This window comes from Ctenopharyngodon idella, chromosome 21 (assembly GCF_019924925.1).
Source record: "Ctenopharyngodon idella isolate HZGC_01 chromosome 21, HZGC01, whole genome shotgun sequence".
In the NCBI taxonomy this organism is placed as follows: Eukaryota; Metazoa; Chordata; class Actinopteri; order Cypriniformes; family Xenocyprididae; genus Ctenopharyngodon; species Ctenopharyngodon idella.
Genome location: NC_067240.1, coordinates 9,117,824 through 9,140,408, shown reverse-complemented (window position 1 = coordinate 9,140,408; position 22,585 = coordinate 9,117,824). Strand labels below are relative to the sequence as shown.

General features: G+C 36.8%; 1 protein-coding gene across 5 annotated transcripts in view; it reads left to right on the top strand.

Annotated features, from left to right (window-relative positions):
* cacna1bb (calcium channel, voltage-dependent, N type, alpha 1B subunit, b) overlaps nucleotides 1–22,585 on the top strand; it is a 150,965-nt gene that overhangs the window by 47,877 nt on the left and 80,503 nt on the right. For all 5 annotated transcript variants that reach the window (XM_051876917.1, XM_051876914.1, XM_051876913.1 and 2 more), the window contains exons 4-6: nucleotides 5,736–5,827; nucleotides 5,956–6,108; nucleotides 9,166–9,353. In XM_051876917.1, coding sequence (XP_051732877.1) covers nucleotides 5,736–5,827; nucleotides 5,956–6,108; nucleotides 9,166–9,353 — 433 coding nt within the window. The remainder of the gene's footprint in view (nucleotides 1–5,735; nucleotides 5,828–5,955; nucleotides 6,109–9,165; nucleotides 9,354–22,585) is intronic.

The window sequence follows — 22,585 nt, the reverse complement described above, 5'->3', positions numbered from 1 at the left end:
TCTCCCAAGTTATTGTCTCCTCTCTGTTGTGTCTGTTATTGATTCTGAACTGCCTGAAACGAGCCATCAGTAATTCCAGTCTTACTTCCTGAACAAACCAACGCAGGGAGAATTGCATAATGCAGCCTGTGGTCTTCATTGGCTGCCCATGAATGACATCTACTTTGACCCGCCCTCAAACACTGTAGTTGTAGTTGAAGTCTGGAAGAGTTTGGTACGTGTTGTCGACATGTCAAGAAGATGCTGTTTTCTGTGCTTTGAAAGCAAATCCACTTTACATGCTCTTCCAAAGGATGAGGACTCTTGCTCAAATTGATACAGTAAAACCGACGCCATTGTTACTGTTTGAATCACTAGCTGCATTCCTATTCAGAGGTGAAATTCATATATGGTAATGAGCAATTTGTTTCCGAATTAGGGGCCGTTTACACAACACTGTTTTCAACTAAAAACGGAAACTTTTTATGTGTTTTGGCCATTCATTTACACAACAACGGCGTTTTGGTGGTCTGAAAATGCAAGTTTTTGAAAACGGTCTCCGTGTAAACAACAAAAACGCAGTCACATGCAGTCTATAGTGTTCATCGCCATCTAATGGCCTGCCAGCAGAATACAGTGTTTTTAGTCATTTTCACGGATTCATATGAATGGGGATCGTTTTGACAATGGGGTCGTCTGTACACGGAAAACTCAAATAAAAAAAAACAAACTGCAGAACGAGAAATGGGACACAATACAAAAGAGCTAAAAAGAATATCACTGGAATGAAGGTTTATGGCTGGGCAAGCGCTTTAGGACCCGGTTTATATTAGAAAAGCTTTCCAGCACTGGAGAGAGCTAAGTGCGAGTATACTGGGTTTTGATTGTCTGGAGCTGCTGTGCTTTTTGCGACCAACAATGAACACTTTGTAGTTACTTGTGTGTACTGTATGTTCATTTTTTGTGCTTCCTTGTTGTTCGTTCATCAACTGCGCTTTATTTTTCGTGAAGCATTTTGTTGCGCATCAGCTGTGATAAACAGACATCCGCTCGCATTGCGTGTGCAACAGTGGCCAGATAGTGAGAGTTGTGCAGGTAAATCACTGCACACTGACGGCCGCCAAAGAATGAGGTGCTTAGCGTCACTGGTAGTGCATTCGCCTCGCATGCCAGCAGCAATCGGGCCGGGGTTCGAGACCGACTCAGAGCAGGGTGGTTAGGATTGGAATGGGAGTTTTGGAGGCAGAGCAATGAAGAGTGAGGTGTGTTTGTTTGGGTTGATTTCACATAACAACACTGTCCAACAGCGTAGTTCAAATACCACATACTGCACCTTTAAACATTTGCTGTCCATTTATACAATTGAGACATTGAAGACATTAATGAGATTTTTTTACAACAGGTTGTCTTGACTCTTGTAAAGGTGTTCGGTTCATAAGATCATCATTTGTCGACAGGTGTACCGCTTGTAACATCTTCCAGATACATTTCCCTTTGGATTCTGCTTATGCTTGTTCTCTAGTCTTAGAGGTCTCAGTTGCTCTGTTGAGGTCGTGAGGTCACTGTGTGCCCGAGGCTGACTGACAGCTCTCCTCTGACACTGGATGATCATCTGAGAGGGATAAGTCTTTTTCTGAGACGTGTGAAAAACTCAATTCCAGCACTGTGTGCACTGTGCAACCATAATTACATCACGGCAACCCCGCTGAGGGTGAGAAGTCTTCCTCACGCTCTCCCTCTCCAACACTGTCTTTCCCGCTTCTCCTTTTTCATCTTGCCTTTCAGTTTGTAGCACTGGCGTGAGTTTGGCAGCTCATTCAGTCGAGTGCCACAGAAGCCAGCTGCCCTTCACCTGTGTAGCGGAGAAAATCAGCAGCTGTCAATCACGTGTAAATTAGTTATGAACTGCAGTCACAGAGATGGCTTTCATAAACATTCAGCTCTTAACTACTTAATTCTGGTTTATCATCTGACTGCAATTCTTTGTTAAAAACAGCCATATATGCTTATTCTGACTTATATTGTCTCCATGCTCATTATGTACCGGGCCAAACTTATTGCAATTTTTGTTTTGCTTGTGGGACTGCAAAGCAGGAGTTGATTGCCAAATCCTCATGACAGCATCTATTTTTGTGTATGTATGTGTTATTGTGTATATGCCTTTGTGTCTTTATATGAGGATATCGTTCCCAGCCATATTTCCTGTGCCCGAGCCTGTTGCCCTCATGTAGAGATACATTCTGTCATCGATAAGCGGGATATTAAAAATCTCTCCTTCTTGCTGGCAGCCACCCTGCTACATTCAAAATAATAATGGTCTTTTTCTGCTAGTCTCTCTCCAAACCACAGGCAATCAGAGTCTTATCTTACCACAAGAATCCTATAAGATAACTGTTTGAAAGCTTATTTAAAGTGTAATCTTATAAGTCATATATATCAGTCATCTTTTACAATAGTAAACTAGTATATATTGCAATGTATCCCATACTTACAGGTTTTATACTTTTCTTATTATGAAACTTGTAAATGATATATACAAGTAAATCATATATTAAAGGGGACCTATTATGCCCCTTTTTGCAAGATGTAATATAAATTTCTTGTGTCCCCAGAATGTGTCTGTGAAGTTTCAGCTCAAAATCATTTATCATTAGATCATTTATTATAGCAATTTGCCCTTATTTGGGTGTGAGCAAAAACATGCCGTTTTCATGTGTGTACCTTTAAATGCAAATGAGCTACAGATTCCTGCCCCCTTTCCAGAAGAGGGCGGAGCCTTTACAGCTGGAGAATCTCACTCAGCCAAAATGTCAGTAATTGTCAGTAGCGATGTTCAGCCTTATGTGTTCAAACCGGAGTCGGAAACAGATGAAGAGAGTCAGAAAGAAGTTACACCATTTAGAATGCAACAGGACGTTCCTGAATGGTTAGTTGATGAATTTATGCAGTTGTTGTGAAGTTAACTTTATTCAACTTATCAATTAGCATGTTCCATCATGTGGGAAACTGTATTAGAATGCCTACAGTGCCAAGGAGATAGAACAGGAATCTTTTTTTAATTGCAGTTGTAATATATATAATCATCTTTAGCCACATTAGCCGTACAGCATGCTAACTAGCACATTCAGTGCTATACAGTGTGATACGTTCTGTTCTGGATATGAAGTTTGAGCACGAAAGTTGGTATTGACCCATCTTTCAGAATCAACTTTAAACCCTCGTTTGCGAAGCAGTACAGTAAAATGATTTGCACAAACATAAGATTTTACCTAATTTCTTCAGCACATTGCCTTCATAAATAAAATTCATTCACTGTGGCTCAGATGCCAAGAGTCTATGGAGATTCTTTTGTTCATTGGTACATCCAAAAACAGAACATTTGTAATGTTTATGCGGCGCAGATATGCTATAGTGAGGATATAAACATGGTGGACTATGTGCAGCTCATCCAGGGCGGGATCTATGCTAATAGGGCAGATCATCACCAGTCATGGGCGGGGATTGTCTCTACTGAGACGTCACAGTAGGGGGAAATCTGGAACAGCATATTTTCAGACACTGCTTCTGATTTATGGGGATTATAAAAAAGGAGTGGGTGGATTTTTACAATTATAGGCTGCTTGTTTGCACACTCTGTGGACACACATCTGTGTTCAAACACCATGTAAAAGTGAATTTTGCATAATAGGTCCCAGGAAATAGAAGTTGCGATAGTCTTTTTTTCCCCCATTTTGATGTATCTCCAAATAAAACCTCTTCTCGAACAAGAAAATATGTAGGGTGGGACTTGATTTAGCCCAGCTGGAATTAATAGGATTTTTTTTTTTCTCAGAAACTTCTCAGAGAATCTACTTTGAATTTATTTTTTGGTGAAATATCACAATGCATATATACACAATTTTAGGTATAAAGTAAGAATCTTGCTTGGTTTTAAAACTTATGTTTCCTTATGTGAACATCTGTAATGTTTGGGTTTGCTTTTTCGACAGCAGCAGTGTAAATAATCATTATGACATGCTGATTATGTGGCAATAAGTAACTTTAACGATGTTACACATTTACTATGTATTTTGAATGTTTGCATTAAATGAGATTTTCTGTTTCTCTCATGCATTGGTTCTTCATAATGTGACTTGACTTGTAGCATTTCTGAGCTCAGACTCTGACTGCACTGCTCCAGCAGAGGGCGCTGTTGTCGCCACACTCGATTACATGTTTCTGAAAAGGTCAACTTTATTAAAATAAAAAAAAGAATGTTGAAAACTTTGCTAACTCTTCCTCCTTGTCTAACTTTCTCCCTCTCCTCCTCTTTGTTTGGGTAGTGAGTTAGATAGATTGCGGGGGTGTTGCGGCAGCTCTATCATATTTAATGGGGCATGTCTGCTCAGCCTCACAGCACTCTGCATGATCCCTCCACCCCAACCCTCTGCTGCTATCCTCTCTTCCCTTTTCACATACATCCATCTTTCTTTCAATCTCTCATCCTCCTATTCTTTCTGGTCTTATGAGCAAATCAGATCACATGTCAGTGAAGAAAGATGCTCTTCTGCCAAACATAAGAACTGTAACTTTTATATAAGCTTACCCAGTTTGCCTGCTGCGAGTTGATGATTGTGATTTAATGGGAAGATCTTATTCACAGCCACATTTGCACAAATGCAGTGTGCGGCTGGTTCCACTCCAGTGCTCCTGAGGACACACGGGCTCATGTGCGTTACGCCAGCCAGGCACATTGCCTTGGCAACATCTAATGGCTATCATCTCGGTGGTGTCACTGTGATGATGGGATTAGATTAGATTAGGTTATGCTGATTTTCCAGAACATAAACACACACAACACTGAAAGCTGACAGTCTGCTTCAGAAGGGTTTCTTGTGATTTGCTACCTTACATGAGTCACTGACCTAAAAGACGATCCAGCCGTTTGATACAGTGTGAGATGAGAATTAAAGACTTTTTTTTTTTTTTTTTGGTGTGTGAAAAAAAGAGAATTAAATTTATAGAGTGACACCTGTGATATCTTTGTAGATTTCTAATACTCTTGTTTTGGTATTTTGGCGACCAAAAAAACAGTAAAATGTGAAATAATGAATGCATAAAACAATTAATTAATAAAAATATGAATATAATAATTTTAACAACGACAATTATTATTATTATTATTACTTATCAAGTAAATGTAGTATATAATGTAATTTAAATAATATTATATACATTATCTTTATATCTTTATTTAACCTTTAAATACAATATTTAATGATAAATACATAAAATAACAAATTACAAAAAAACAAAAAGTGAATATTATAAAGTAGGATAATTGTAATTAAATTCAATTGTAACTACTGAAATATTAGTATTATTCATCACTAATTATCAAATAAAAATTGTACATAAAACCTTTAAATTCAATATTTAGTGATGATTAAAATAATTAATAAATTACAAATTAAAATGAAAAAATAAAATCAACATTTATAAAATGTGATAATTAAAATTATATATATATATATATATATATATATATATATATATATATAAATATTATCAAATAATATAATTTATATTAAAATAGTTGTGTTTAAATATATGATTATTTCTATCAAGGATTTAAACAAATATCCAAGATTGAAGTGGGCCAAATGGAATCATTTAAAAATTGAACAATCTGTATTGATTGGCCACTAATCTGAACTAAACAATGTCTAGCTGATCCCTGGTCTCTATTGACTTTTGCATGTTTGTGTTTGTGACAGGATTTTAACCACAGTGGGCTCACAGTTTGACTTAAGAACGTTGCGGGCTGTCAGAGTGCTGAGACCCCTCAAACTGGTGTCAGGAATCCCAAGTAAGTGTTTGGCAGTACAGAACACTTCAATTTAACACTTTGTTCAGATATTCAGACATTGCAAATAGGTAGTAATGATGAAGTGAGATAATTTTTCCAAATCTAACCAAATCTGGTTCTCTCTTTAGGTCTTCAAGTTGTATTAAAGTCCATAATGAAGGCCATGGTTCCCCTTCTTCAGATTGGACTGCTGCTCTTCTTTGCCATCGTTATGTTTGCCATCATCGGTGTAGAGTTCTACATGGGCAAGTTCCACCTCACCTGCTTTAATATAGAAACAGGTTAGTCTACTTCCTGTTATGTTATTTTTCTTTCTTTTTATGGAAATTAAATTTCCTAACAGAATGTGATGACGCAAAGCTTCTTTTGAGAGGACCCATGAAATAAATCTTACAGCCAGTGCAGTCAGAGATGTTTCAAAGCACACCATTTCAAAACATCCCTTTATAGCGCACATGAAACAACGAATTCAGGTTGTCCAAGGAAAGCAGCTCCTTATCAGATTATATTGAAGAATGAAGATAATAAAGACACTGTAGCAGAAAGAACCCAGCACTGGCATTACAAAAAATAAACAAAATGTGAACACACCCTTTACACAGAATTTTTCATACTTGCTACACTTAAGCTAAACAAATCCTGTTCTGATCAGAGGTCCTCTCAGACTCTTCCTTTTGTTTATGCAAATTTCCTCCACCTTCCTTGCTATACACTGACTGATATACCAACAAAAACTGCTGTATCCTGTGCTGCTAGGTACTGAAGGTGGGTGGGTGAGAGAGACATGACACATCTTTGTGTTTTTTTTTTTTACCTCTCTTTCTGCCATTAGTGTTTCATTGTGCTCTGATGTGTAAGTACATTGAAGTTTTTTCCCCTCAAACCAGTTAAGCATAAACTTCGTCCTGCAGCCAATTTACATCCAACTGCAGCTCAATTACGCAGTTACCTGTCAAGAAAAATTCTTAAGTGTAAAAATCACACCACATAGACAATAGATAATCGAATTAGAGGTGAGAGGAAAAATAAATGTATTTTAATAATTTATTAGGCTTTAAGGGATAGTTCACCCAAAAATGAGAATAATGTCATTTATTACTCACCCTCATGTCGTTCTACACCTGTAAGACCTTCGTTCATCTTTGGAACACAAATTAAGATATTTTTGATTAAATCTGATGGCTCAGTGAGGCCTCTATTGCCAGCAATGTCACTGAACCTCTCAAGATCCAGAAAGGTACTGAAAACATATTCAAAACAGTTCATGTGAGTACAGTGGTTCTACCTTAATATTATAAAACGATGAGAATATTTTTTGTGCGACAAAATAACGACTTTTCAACAATGTCTAGTGTTGATCGATTTCAAAAAACTGCTTCGAATCTTTACGAATCATTTGATTCAAATCAGTTGTTCGGAGTCACGTGATTTTAGCAGTTTGATACGCGATCCAAATAATTGATTCGAAACAAAGGATTCGAAGCAGTGTTTTGAAATCGTCCATTACTAGATATTGTTGAAAAGTCGTTATTTTTTTTTATTTTTTTTTTGGCGCACAAAAAGTATTCTCGTCTCTTTATAATATTAAGGTAGAACCACTGTAGTCACATGAACTGTTTTAAATATGTTTTGAGTACCTTTCTGGATCTTGAGAAGTTTGGGTGGTATTGCTGGCAATAGAGGCCTCACTGAGCCATCGGATTTCATCAAAAATATCTTAATTTGTGTTCCATTAAGATGAACGAAGGTCTTACGAGTGTGGAACGACATGAGGGTCAGTAATAAATGACATTATTTTCATTTTTGGGTGAACTAACCCTTTAATAATGATAATTTTTGTACTTTAGCACAATTACGACATAAATGGCATCTATTTAATTTTTAAACAAAATGTATCCTTTATAATATCACATTTAATATTTTTCTCAAGATCCCAGAGAGCAAATGTTTTTCTATTGTATCCACACAGCACGGCTCTTGAAGATGAAGACATAAGCTCTGCTTTTGCAGCTGGAGGCTGTGTTTGTGTGTGTGTGTGTGTGTGTGTGTGTGTGTGTGTGTGTGTGTGTGTGTGTGTGTGCGTTCATGTTTGTGTATTTATGTACTATATTTCGGTGTCCATGGTGTGAGGGATCTTGACAGGTCGTTAATGTAACGTGTGTGTGTGAGTTATTTCAGTTCGACACAGTGCGTGTAATTAGCTCGTGTTGGTAATGAGGTTTCCAATAAGAAGCTGAGCTGCTAACATGTGCTCAGCTGCTGCCTGCTTCACCCCTCAATCAGCAACATCAGCAGGTGCTATGCCTCAGAGAAAAACTGTGTGTGTTTGCTATTTAAATATTTAATGATTGCTGATATAGGCCTACATACATTAGTGTTGTACCTACTGCACATTTTGTGTAGTGTCGATACACCAATACTAGATGGGCGTTCTCGCTCTCTTCTCTCCGGCGGTGAAGTGGCACAAACCCGCCTCCTCTTACTCGTCTATTTCTCTCCTGTTAAATAGTGCTTGTTTTGCGCACTCATTACACTTTCCCACAGGTTTCGCACTCGCACCAAAAGCCTGCTTACCACCACTGATCTATATAAGTGGCGCGCACATAAAGCCGCCTCTCAAACAGAGTACCAGAGTCGCAAGTACCAAAATGAGTGGCTTACTGCGCTTAAACGGTCAAATACACAAAAAATTGTCAAAAGGCCCATCTTGGTGAGTATTCAGGTTAACAGAGTCAGTTTTGTTATGTAAATAGTTGAGAAAGAAAATGCATGATGTGTAAGCAACAGCATATTGGATCCGTGCATAAGCTCTTAAAGTGTTAATCAATGAACAAAAGACAAAGAAAATCACTTGCTGCTCTTGACTGAATAACTTTTGTAACTTTAATTGTAAGCATTAATCTGTATTTAATTTTTACAATGAAGACTATCCAGTGTTATTTTACATTTGATTGCTTTAATTTCTGTAGTATTTCTTACCTGAATGCTACTGTTAGACCCTCTTAAAAAACTTAAAGCTGTGTTTATTTTATTTCTCTCTATATTTCATGGCATTTATTTGTGCTGTTGCTTGTAATTTGTTTATTTGTTCTTATTTCATTACTGACTTATTTCTTGTAAATTTAGTTTAAAGGTTCAAATAAAGACTCACTGTGATTCAAAAAAATTATGAGGTAATAACAAAAATATCTGTATGGCAGTATATATGGTGGTTTTCCCCATGGTATCGAAAATGATATTGAATATCAATATTTTTCGTATCGTATCGAAGTTTGGAAATTTCAGTATGGTGACAACACTAACATACATGTTTCTTTATTGTTTATTTGTTTGTTCAGGAGAAAAGGTTGGTGATTACCCATGTGGTATGGAGAAATCCGCAAGACAGTGTCCCAATGGAACAACGTGTAAGGAGTACTGGAAAGGACCCAATTTCGGCATCACAAATTTCGATAACATCCTCTTCGCCATCCTCACAGTCTTCCAATGCATCACTATGGAAGGATGGACTGATGTACTATATCATGTGAGTTGCTATCAAAATATTCAAAAAAAGAAAAAAAAAAATGTTCATGCAAAGAATGAAAATTTTGTCATTTACTCACTCCCACATAATTTCTAATCCTTATTATTTTCTTTCATCTATAATCCAAACATACAAGGAGATGTGAGGCTGAATGTCTGAGCAGCTCTTTTCCAAAAAAAACAGTAGATGATGAATTATCATGTCAAATGGCAAAAAATAACCCACAAGACAATGGTTTCAGAGAGGCTTCTGAGCCAGTATAACGGTCTAATGATCTACAGTACAACAAAATAGCTTTGGTGAAAACCAAGCAAATATTTACATACCACAATAGTAATGTCTCACTAGAAATTAAGTCAAAAGCTAAATAAAAAATTAAGCAAAACCTACTTTTATACACAAACTGACTGCCAACCACAACATTCTAATCAGAGTTTCTGTTTACACCAAATAGCCCTCCTTGTTGTCAGAGGCTATTTACACTAACTTCATCACTATTGTCTGATTGAGCCAGACAAAAATACGAAAGAAATCTCACTCATGACAGGACCTGTTGTGTGGAGTGCTAAGCGCTAACTTTTAACACTGGTGGTCTGAAAATGCAAACTTTTGAAAAAGTGGAAATTTTTGAAAACGATACCGTTATCATAAACTGTGAAAACTTGAATCTCTGAAAACGGTGATGGCATGCACATGCGTATTACGTGTTTAGTCTGTCCACCATATTTTTTGACATGGAAATAAGGTGTTTTCTGTGAATGTGCAAGTCTTCCGATTTATTAGCCACTACAGAGAAATAACGAGAGGAATATCAAAGGGCAGTAAACTGTAAAAATAAGATGGATAGGTATGCGCAAGGCAAGTGTATATGCGCGGACGTATAGTCTTTATTTACAAAGTGACATCGCCAACTACTTATCTGGCATGCGTAATACAGCGTTTTTAGTCATTTTTGCAGATCCATGTGAATGGGGATAGTTTTGATAACGTTGTCATCTGTACAAAGAAAAAACTTTTCTATTTTTAGTACATCGTTGTCGTGTATGCCCTCATTCTTCTCCTTTTTCCCATTGCATATCAGCTCGCAGAGGAGTTTATTTCAAATAACAATTAAAAAAAATCATATACACCTAATATGTTATCATTGCATACCGTTTGATAAAATACTACAATACACTGAAGTGTAAATAGTATCTGCCACTATTTGCACACAGTATAAATAGCATCTCACTTAGTGTGAAGAAAATACTGCTATTTTCACTTAATGTAAATTGGGTCTATCGCTATTTACACTTAGTGAGCATTTAACGCTATTTGCGCTTAGTCCAAAGAAAATACTTTGTTGTGTTATTTACACATAGCATCTATCACTGTTTGCACTTGCTGTAGCTCTGCTGCCTAACTGTCACAAAATCACATGCACATGATAGTGGGATATCATAGGCAGCGAAGAATATATCTATGCTAAGGTATCTCGCTAGACAGATGTGACATGATCATTGCATTCGGATGGCTTCCTACCTCCATATGCTGCAAAGAAAGCATTTTAACTACTAATAGCTTTGTGTGATGAACTAACAAAATTGGTTTTGTCCAAGAACTGTTTTATTCTTTTCAGAAATACAAAAACACCAAAATCCACACAAAAAACATCAAATACCATGTGACATAAAACATATACAGAATACAGACTGTACAATGCGTCAGCTTGTAAGATTATATTAATGCATCCAGTTCTTTGAAAGCGGTGCAGACATGACTCTAAACTGAACTAAAAGAGTCAAACACGTTACAAAAATGGCTACAGTGAGGGGAAGATCACTGAATATTGGTCTGTTGGTCACGCAAAACTTTTTTATAAATTCAGACATGGAATATGGCGCACAAGTCATATGTTTTTTGATAATAAGTCAAAAATCTTTATGGAACTTTTTTGTAATTTTGGAACTTGGCATTAATCACCATTACAAAATGGTATATAATGTAGAATAACTGAAACTTTTCCATGCATTGAAAGTATTGTAAGCTTTCCGGAAGAAAGAAAATTCTACAAGTTTGGAACATGAGGGCAAATAAACAATGATATAATTTTTATTTTTAGGTGAACTATCTCTTTAACCTCACACACATGCATTTACAGACATCCACAGTGTGGAATGTTGATGTGGAATATTGTTTGTTTAATCTCAAAGGCTTTTCTTTGTTTCTGAATTTTTTTGTTGTGTTTTAGAACATCTGACAGTCTGTGTTCTGCTTGTCTGAGTGTTGAGCTCAGGAGACTGTCTTTCTGTAAAGGTGCTAAAATCTGTGTGTGTGCCTGCTGATGTGAATACAAAATGTAGAAGAGCGGAAAGAAGTTTGCTTAGTTTAATTGTAGACAGTTAAAAATGCAAAAGAAAATGTTCATAATTTATGATATGCATTTCACACTTACAGAAAACCATACTGTGGTCATGTGCTTTTACCACAGGCCAGTCATTATAGAGATATCACATTCAGGATAGATTCTGGCATGGACGGAACTGTCTCAGTAACGCTTCCAGGGAGCGTAGTATTAACCCTGCTGAGTGACAGCAAAGACAGACTGCTGTAGTTTCACCTGCTCCCCTTCTCCTCACAGTTTACAAATGTGTACAGAGCATCAGGCTGCAAGAACATGGTGTGGGGCAGCATATGCCACACTCTTCTCACACTACTCCTCCTCCCGCCACAGACTGAGATGAGAATTATGCTAAGCTGAACTCAAACTGTACACTGCCAACCCGTTCCTGTCATTTGCGGAGGGCTGCTGGTTATGCTGATACCCTCTCTCTTTCTCTCACTTTCACCCACCCACTTTCTAACACATGAGTTCTGTTCCAAAATCTAGTGATCTGCCTCACTGTCTACTTCATTCTAGCATCCTAACCATTATGGAAACTTTTAAATGAACAATTGGAATGCTAACATTTTTAATTACACTCAATGTTTTTCATTGATACTTGATACTTGTACTTTAGTATTGAATGAAATATAAGCTTATTTGAAGGGTTCAAAAGTAAGGCTACATTTAATAAATCCTCATTTGCGACAAGCAATTTTTATTTTAAATATTATATATATATATATATATATATATATATATATATATATATATATATGTCAATTAATAACTGTTTCCATTAAATGTTAGATTTTTTTTACAAAGAAAATTTGAAATATGTCTGTAAATTAAGCAATATTAATTTAAATATCATACATTTTTGACACATAAATTAATAATTGTTTTCATTAAATGTTAGATTTTCCTTACAAAGAAAAGTTGAAATATGTCTGTAAATTATACAGTTATTGTAATGATACAGGAAACTCCATGACAACAAAAATCTATAAACGCTAATTACATTGTAATTTTTAACCAATTCTTACTGATGCTACCAAGATTGTCATTTTGGCAAATCCTCTGTGTCATGCAGTTATATCATATTACCTAGCTGACAATCTAAAAAAGTTGACAACCAACTATTACTAAAAAACAAAAACACAAACAAATGCTGCCTCTGTAGGCAGCTCACTAGGTTTTGGAACAGAGCACTTCTCTCCTCTCTCTATACACTCTTGCACTTGCAATGCACAGAGTGTTCTTATGAAGTACGATAAACCTTTTCACAATGCAACTTTAGCACAGCCCGTGCGTACAGTATGTGTGAGTGTATCTGATTAGCATGGGCTTAAGAGCCACATGACCTCTCAAACTGTATTGGTGGCCCCTCAGGCATTTTTCAGGGCCTTTAAAAACAACTTTTGTTCTCAGAATACTGTAAAAAAAAAAAAAAAATAGGCTCTGGGAGACCATAGCTGGCTTCATCATTTTATTGCCAATTTGTAACTACTGGAGCTTGTAGTTAAACCGTTCCTTTAGCCCAGGGGCTTCAATCCTATTTCACAGAGACTGACTCGTTTATAAAGTAGCTCAGTGCAGTTCTTAATCCCTCTGCATTGACAAGCAAAGACCTATAATTGGTGACAAATAGAGAGTAAATCAAAATATATATTGTTCATCATAAGTCTTAGATCTTTCCCAGAAGTCACCCGTATGAGTGCCATTTCCTTGCTTCTGAAGTTTGATGTTTTCCTCCATTTTGTTGACGGATAGAGAACATACTGTATTTTTTAAATATATATATTAATGCCAAATTAAATAGACATAATACACTGTGCAGTTCAGGAAATCATGCATCACTTCTAAAAAAATATTATTATATTATATTATATTATATTATATTACATTATATTAATCATATCATGCCCTCGACTAAAAATGTTTCTAGTCGACTAGTAGTCATTCATTTAGTTCATTTAAGCGATTAGTATTAATAATATTAATAAGACACATATTAATATTAATAAGACACATAAATCATAATACTGAGCCTTTAATATATAACACATAGCCTAAGCAGCGCTCAAGCGCACACATAAAGCGCCTATATGCACGTTTCATATTGGATTACGTAATCTTGTCTGAGAATATTTGTTTTCCACTTGAATTTGTTGACAATTGCTTGACATTTCAAGCTTTCTATAGATATAATTCTTGTGTCTGTGAGGCAAGTATACACTGAGTTTTGGTTTATTTTTTTGACATGCTCACAGAGACTGAGACAGCAGAAAGCGGATCCTGTTTGTTTTATTTATTTTACAAAACCACAACGTTTTCTTGTTATTGTGAGTTTACACAAATACTTTTTTTTTACACTTTTACAGCCTTTACAGTTTCAAATGATGATTTACTCTTATCTATATGACCAAAAGTGATGGAGTATTTTAAGTTGTTACCACTGAATTCTACTTGAATTTTTTTGCTGTACTGCTGTTATACAGAAATATAATTAAATACAATTTACTAAAAAATGTCCTGAAAGGATATTTGTAAGGAGTTACATGTGTTTCCACAGCAAAACAGTTAATGTATAGAAACAGCACAAAGCATGAAATTAGCCTCTCTCTTAGTAATTCAGGGAAACTGGTGTTCTGAATGCTTTTTTTTTTAAGGCTCCCGTGGAAGATGTGTGATATGCTTCTTTTTGAGATGCTGTTTATGGTTGGAATACAGGATGGATCACATCATGAAATAAGAATAATGGCAGCACTCCATTTTCTATATTGCATGTCAGAGTAGCTGGAATGTGACTTCTTGGATTGATGTCTTCATAGAGCTGTGATGGAACGGCACAATGGAATAATGGGATTGTCTGTAATGGATTATGCACATAAATTCTTTCTTCCATATCCCAAATGTTGCCAATGCAGCAAAACCATGACTGTGATAGAATCATATACTAAGACTCAATTCCTATGTAAAAGAAACCGGTTGTGTGCCTTGTCTAAATTGGAAGGCATTTCTTTATTGAGCATCAAGTTGTAGCTCTATAAATGACAGACAGGCAGAGGGCCAGAGGTTAGTGTAAGTTTCTCAACCTAAGGAGCTACACTGGTACATTATCCCCACCCATAATGAGCTCTGGCCCAAACAAGCCAGCGGGGGCGGAGTCCTCTGTTAATGACATGGCACTCCTCATTTCATGCCTGTTAGTTTTATTACACTCTCGCTGTGCTAGAGATTAATCGCTTTCTGCTTAATTACCACTGCTGTGTCATGCTTGTTTTGGGGATGCTGGTCAGATCCCCTGTAGTGGAACAACACTACACTACCTGTTGGAGATGTTGTTAGAAAAGTAATTTATATAAGTTTAATAAGTGCATTTATTTATTTAAATATTATTATTCATTAAGATTTGATGGTTTAATTTGTACTTACAGGGTTAGTTCACCCAAAAATGAAAATTCTGTCATTAATTACTCACCCTCATGTCATTCCACACCTGTAAAACCTTCGTTCATCTTCAGAACACAAATTAAGATGCTTTTGATAAATTCTGATGGCTCAGTGAGGCCTGCATTGACAGCAAGATAATTAACACTTTCAGATGCCCAGAATGCTACTAAAGACATATTTAAAACAGTTCATGTGACTACACTGGTTCAACCTTAATGTTATGAAGCGACAAGAATACTTTTTGTGCGCCAAAAAAACGAAATAATGACTTTATTCAACAATATCTAGTGATGGGCGATTTCAAAACACTGCTTCATGAAGCTTCGAAGCTTTACGAATCTTTTGTTTCGAATCAGTGGTGCGGAGCGTGTATCAAACTGCCAAAGTCACGTGATTTCAGTAAACGAAGCTTTGTTGCATCATAAGTGTTTCGAAACGTTTCGAAATTTCAGTAGTTTACCACTGGGGGACATGGCTTCGGCAGTTTGATACACACTCTGAACCACTGATTAGAAACAAAAGATTCGTAAAGCTTTGAAGCTTCATGAAGCAGTGTTTCGGGTTACGGGTCTTTCGGGTTTGGAACGACATGAGGGTGAGTAATTAATGACAGAATTTTAATTTTTGGGTGAACTAACCCTTTAATTGGATTTGTTCAATAAATATTTACAGTGTCAGTTGTTTTAAGATTTTTTAGTGTTATAGATGCCACAATCTTTGGTCATTGTCAGCTACCTTGAAAAGTGCAGTAGAGTGGCATTTGAATTTGGACTTGCAATTTGAAAACTTATGTGGGAAGGAGATTTGTCTGAACATGGTGAGTCATAAGCATGTTCGCCATCCTAAAAATTCATCACACACAGAAACCATACACACACTGAGTCCGATTTGTATGAATTAATCCGTTGCAAAAAAATGTGCAAAACAATACAAAAATGGAGTCTTCAAGCAGTGAGGATGATTTTGTTGTCCCCTCTCTTCTTAAAAAGAGAAAAAGCAAGAGGAAATATTGGGTTCTAAGATTGCATAGAGAGGAAGGAAAGTTCCACCTCCTTTTCAGGGAGCTGCAGGATTGTCCCGAGCGATTCAAAGTTTACTTCAGGATGTCAGTGGCTCAGTTTGATGCTTTGCTGTTCTGCACTTTGTTTGTCATACAGTGCTTTGTGCTGCGAGGCGAAGTGGATCAACTTGTCAGACGCCATTCCGGATTTTGGCGTTCCCTTGTATGGTGGCTCTGAATTGTCAAAACACCTCTCAAAATGCTTGTTACGGATGCGAAAAACACAGAAAATTGAACCTGATCCGTATTTATTTTTTTAACATGCAAAAATTTCAGACGAGAATTTCGGACTCAGTGTGCAAGGACCTTTAAGCGAATAAAATGGCTGCTGTTGCCTGCAAATGAGTCTAAACTCCTATATTACATAATAAATTCAGATTGCAGAAACGATTGCAGAAACAGGAGTGAAAATAGTCGTACATAGTCGTACACTTGCAGAACATATGCTTGCATTGCATAGCATTATTGGTTGCTAGGTGATCTGTTGACACTGGCATACTTTATGGTAGCATTGCCATTTTGTTTACTTACATGCCTGTCATCTTCTGAGCATCAAGCAATGGAACATTTTTATTCAGAAGAAGTGGGAATAGCCTACTTTGAATGAAATGCAGCAGTAAACAAGCAGAAACTAGATTGGTTTTCCTTTGATCACTGCTCTTGAAAATTGGATTTTGCAACAAAACAACCCTTGTGGAAGGTCTCGTGTAATTTCTAAAAGTATTTTGAGGTACCGATTTGTGGTGATTTTGAAATTATTCACTTCTTGATGTTGTCGTACTTACAGTATCTTTAATTAATCTAAAACTTACCTTCTGGTCAAGCATTTGTAATGTTAATTTGTCTATAAAACAGTCAGCTCCCACCGGGACAGTAATAAGGTGTCGTTTATTGACATACTGCCTGAAATGAGACATCATGTGGCCAGTAGCTCCATGTGTGACAACTGTTAAACTAAAATGTATAGTCAGCCTGCAGCTGTTGTGCTATTCCAGTAGCCAGTGTGTGTGTTTCGATGTAATTAGTGTTTTCGCTCTTGTTACTGCAGGCTGAGTCACCAGGCCTCTGTGCACCTTGACCCTGTCAGCCGGTCATCCTGGGCTGTAAGACCCATCCCAGAGCTCATTAAACATCTTTAAAAATAGCCTGTTGGGAGCTGGATGGAGGACAATCATATTTGGATGCATGCAGCATTGAATCATTTCAGGCTTTTTCCCTTCTTTCTCCTCCCCCTTTTGGATATAACTAATCACAGAAAAATAGAAATGGAAAAATGGAAATGCTTATTCCCTATCGCCCTGCAATCCAGTTTAACCAGGAGCTAAGTGCACTGAAATAATGCTGCACCACATTTAAATTAAGCCGTGGGGTTTCTTTCGCTAGTAATTGCATACTTGTGGGCACAGAAAGGTGCGGCAGCAATAATCACCGAATTATGATGGAGAAAAGCATTATATCTAGGCATATATCCAGACCCACAGTGCAGTCGAGACACTTTCAGCATTTTAAAGAGCTGATTCAGGTGTATAAATCACAATATTAGACCGATACTGTACGGTCTCAGTAAAGTACTCCACATGATTCCTTTAGTGAATTGGGTGCTAAATCAAATAAATTATGCAGTTCATTCCTAAATTTTGAATTCACACCATCTTTATTATTTCACTATCTTGGCATGAGAGGGAGAGAAAGAAAAAGAAATATGTTCATTATACCAGAAGAGCTTTTCTCCTTGTAAGGACTAATAGACTAAATATTACACTTATATCACACTTACTTGATCTGACACTTTATTCACTCTGCATAATGCTGAATAAAGCATTATGATAATCACTGTTTATAGATTAAGTAGATGTATGTTTGTGCACAGTGTTTTAAGGAAGTGTTACAAAAGCCTTTAAGGATGCAGTAGATCAAAGAGGATAAATTGGCTGAAGTTCAATGTCACAGTAAAACAGATTAAGGGGAATATGATAAATATGCTTTTGCGCATATTTTTAAACTGTAGTTGCTTCAAAAGTCTCACAACTCTAATATACCAAATATTTGTCTTATTTTGGCATCTGTTTATAGTTTTTAAATGTTTATGGAAAAATGCCATTTTTATTTTGTGTCTGACCGTGTTGTTGCTTGTTTCTTCTTGGCTTTAGTATTCATGTTCTTTTGAGACTGTTAAAAGGAAAGCAAGCAGCCTTTGCATTGTGATAAAGAAAATCTACAAATTGAGAGACCTGCTTGGCTGCCTTTTCTCTCTGTTACTTTTTGTTAAGTAGCTCTGGACCATGAACATATGTTGTTATTGGCCCATCTCGGGTATGCTTCATCTAGCAGAAATGATTCGCTTGGTGCAAAAGTAGCTGGAGATTACTTAAAAACTTCTTAATCCAGTGATGTCTCTTTCATTACAGGTTCATAACCCGGGGTCTTGCTTTTCCTGTTTTCTTTGCAAAACTTTACTTTAAAGGGATAGTTCACCCAAAAATGAAAATTCTGTCATTAATTACTCACCCTTATGTCTTTCCAAACCCGTAAGACATTCGCTCATCTTCGGAACACAAATGAAATCTGAGAGCTCTCTGTCCCTCCACAGACAGCTATGCAGCTGAAAGTTTGATGATTCAAAGAGTTCATAAAAAGATCGTAAAACTAATCCATATGAATTGAGAGGTTTAGTCCAAATTTTCTTGAAGAAACTTGATCGCTTTATATGATGAACAAATTGAATTGATGCTTTTATTCACATGAAAATCATTCATCAACGCACACATCAGTTGTGGTAAACGGAAGCTCAAGCATGTTTGCTTGACGTGCGAGAACCAGTGAGGTTCATTCTTGTGTGTTATGCAGCACGTTGAGAGATTTGTTCTCGCACTTCAACCAGGTATGGTTAAGCTTCTGTATATGTTCGCTGATCAAAGTTTATATGTGACCCTGGACCACAAAACCAGTCATAAGGGTCAATTTTTTTTCATCTGAAAGCTGAATAAATAGCTTTCTATTGATGTATGGTTTGTTAGGATAGGGCAATATTTGGCTGAGATACAACTATTTGAAAATCTGGAATCTGAGGGTGCAAAAAAAATCAAAATATTGAGAAAATTGAATTTTTTTTTGACCCATACAATGTATTGTTGGCTTTTGCTACAAATATACCTGTGCTACTTATGACTAGTTTTGTGGTCCAGGGTCACATATGTGAGTAAAAGCCTAAATTCAATCTGTTTATCATATAAAGCGATTGAGTCTCTTGTGAAAATTTGGACTAAACCGCTCAATTCATACGGATTAGTTTTACAATCTCTTTATGAACTTTTTGAGGTGTCAAATTGGTAATTGCGTGGGACAAAAAGCTCTCAGATTTCATCAAAAATATCTTAATTTGTGTTCCGAAGATGAACTAAAGTCTTGTGGGTTTGGAACAACATGAGGGTGAGAAATTAATGACAGAATTTTCATTTTTGGGTTAACTAACCCTTTAACCAGGTTTAGACATCTGTCAAGGACAGATGATTTTTTTTTTGCCAGGTGTGGTTGCTGGGAAAGATATGTAGCTTCCTTCCTGAATAGTATAATGAATAAATAAAGCAGTGCAGTACAAGTACATACGTACTATACCTCAAAATGTAATTGCAAAATATATGACAAATAAATAATCTGGTTTGTTCCTGTACATAAAGTATTTTCTGTTTATTTTGTTTGTAGATACTGAGCCACTTATATTCTATCTTGTAACACTCTGCAATGATGAATTGCTTTGACATTCGAGAGAAATGTAATTCCCTAAGTAGTTCCTTCGTCAGCATAAGTGAGTATAGATGGGCTCATCTGGGCACTGAGTATTGACTGAGGGACTGTTTCACACAGGTTCCCATCCTCTCTCATGGGAGCTTATACCTCCTGCTCCTCTTACTGTTGCTTAATTAGGAGTGAAATGACTGAGTGTAGGTCTCAGAAGCAGCAGCCTGGATGGTGATGGGGAAAAAACTGTTTATACTATATCCATAAAATCATTTTTCTTCTGGTCCTTCTTTTTCTTTAATGTAAAAGCAGGATTGATTGTCCTTCCAAAATCTGACTCCTCTCTACCTGCTGGATAATGATGCAAATTCTTATTTTTGTTATTTTTAGCAGTTTTCTTCGTTTTATTTTTGTAGTTATAGCAGTTTTTTTTTTTAGGAGGATGCACATATAAAGACGGGCAGAGATATTGAAAACAAGACAAAGACATTTATATGTGAAGGATGTTACAAAATGTAAGCATCATATTTATGCTCCCTTATAAGAACCCTAATTTAAGCCACATTCTGAGGCAGCAACTAATGTATCCTTTGAGGAGAAGGCAATCCCAAAAATAAATACAAGATGGCAGACAAAGTAAAAGAAATATTGATGATTATAAATAAAATTCATTCAAGACTGGAACAAGTAAAATGTTTTTTAAAGTATTAAAAAAAAACTAATTCAATATAATTGACAACTTATTTAGTTATGTATTTTAGAATATGTTGTTAGCTTAGCAACATACTGTCATCAGACTCCATTGAAATCAATTGTGAGTGGAGTGTCCTGTCTGCTTCATGTGTTGAGAATGTTATGCCAAGTTTACACTACAAGATTTAAGCCAGATTTGCAAGTTAACGAGCTCGCCGACAGGTCAGGCTGTGATCGGGGGAAAATCAGCGAGTGATCTGCGCTCGCCAATCTTTATGTGTGAACTACTCAACAACGCATCAAAGAGGCTCGTTGACGCGCCGCTGACACCTCGCTGACGCCAGATAAATATCTAGCATGCTAAATATCTCGGCCGACTCGATATCCTGTGGTGTCACATGTCACGACGCAACAGCCAATGAAATATACACTGATGTCTATAGAAGCAGCAATAATAATCCATTCAAATATAATTTGCCGACGTTTATTCATATCAGATACACATTGTGTAAGTAACTCTAAAGCTCACTCACTCTATTGTTCTCCCAGTTCACTCTATTGTTCTCCCAGTTCCGAGAATCGGAATATCAGATAGTTGATGACATGGTGAGAAAAGCAATACATCTGTTATACAGTGTGGCCGGCTGGCCACGGTGTGTCACGTGACAAGCATGATGCGTCATCATGGAAACAATAAAGGGAAACGTTCTAAAATAACAGTCTCATTAACTCTGGGAGGTCAGACAGAATGTTTTAAACTTATGCGTGAAAGGGTTATTTTAATTTTAATTAAATGTATTTCAAAATTTAATCTAATTTCCTCCCAACATCCATTTTCAAATAAAGTCATTGGGTGACAGTTGTCGTCAGCTCGTGTAGTGTGTAACCTCCTGTTGCAGATCATTTACGTAGTGTCGCATAGTGTAAACACCACAACGACTTCAAGACTCCACAGCAAGTCACATAGTCTGAACAGCACAGGGATCTGGCAACGTTTAAAGTCCTGTAGTGTAAACTTGGCTTTACTCTCTATGTAGAGCACTTTAAATCAGTCCAAGATGGTTATGCTGCCTTATACAGCCATCAGTCAGTGAGTGTGCTACGCTTTAGAAATGTGCTAACGTCATCTGATCAGGACATAAACTAATGGAAACAAAACAAATGAGAGGTGTATTTTCAATATGTGGGATTGACAAGGTCCATGACTGAGCTTTTCTATACCTTGTGTGTTTTGGCTGAATAATTTACCTGTTCATTAATGATTTATCTTGTTTCTCATCTCCCACTTGCTTTAGTGTTTATTGAGCAGCATTAAGTCTCACTAGTGCCTCATCTCACATGTGGGGCTTGTTTTATGAGATACACAATCAATGGCATTAGCAGCAGGACAATTATGGAGAGGGCAAAATTGATCCATGTTTCTTTGATGTCTGTGAAAGGTCCCATGGGGGTGTTATTTAAGTGTACAAGGACCACTAGTGAGATTCAAAGCAACAACAATTATTAAAATTATTTGTGCATTAAAGGTAGGGTAGGCAATTTTCCGAAAGGGTAGCAATAGCGAGCTCCCTTTGAAAGCATAAGATCCCACCCGAGTTTAACCCATATGAAACATCTCCTGGAACTCTGACTCTCTCTGCAGGCCCCTATCCGTTTGTCTTCAGCTAGAGCTGGAGCGTCTGGCTTGGGCTTCTCGTGAAGAACAGCTATTGCTGCAGAAATCTTCCTAATTCCATATGACTTCCCCTTTTCTTAAACTTCTTATTGCATTAGGCTTTATTTCTAATGTGAGCCTTAGGCTTTGTCAAGGCTTCAACGGCTTCAGCCATATTTCCTCAGTGGTGGCTTGTGGGAGTAGATTTGTAATGACTTGATTTATTTAGCATTAGATTCTCAAACCATGAGAATGATTAAAGTAATTAG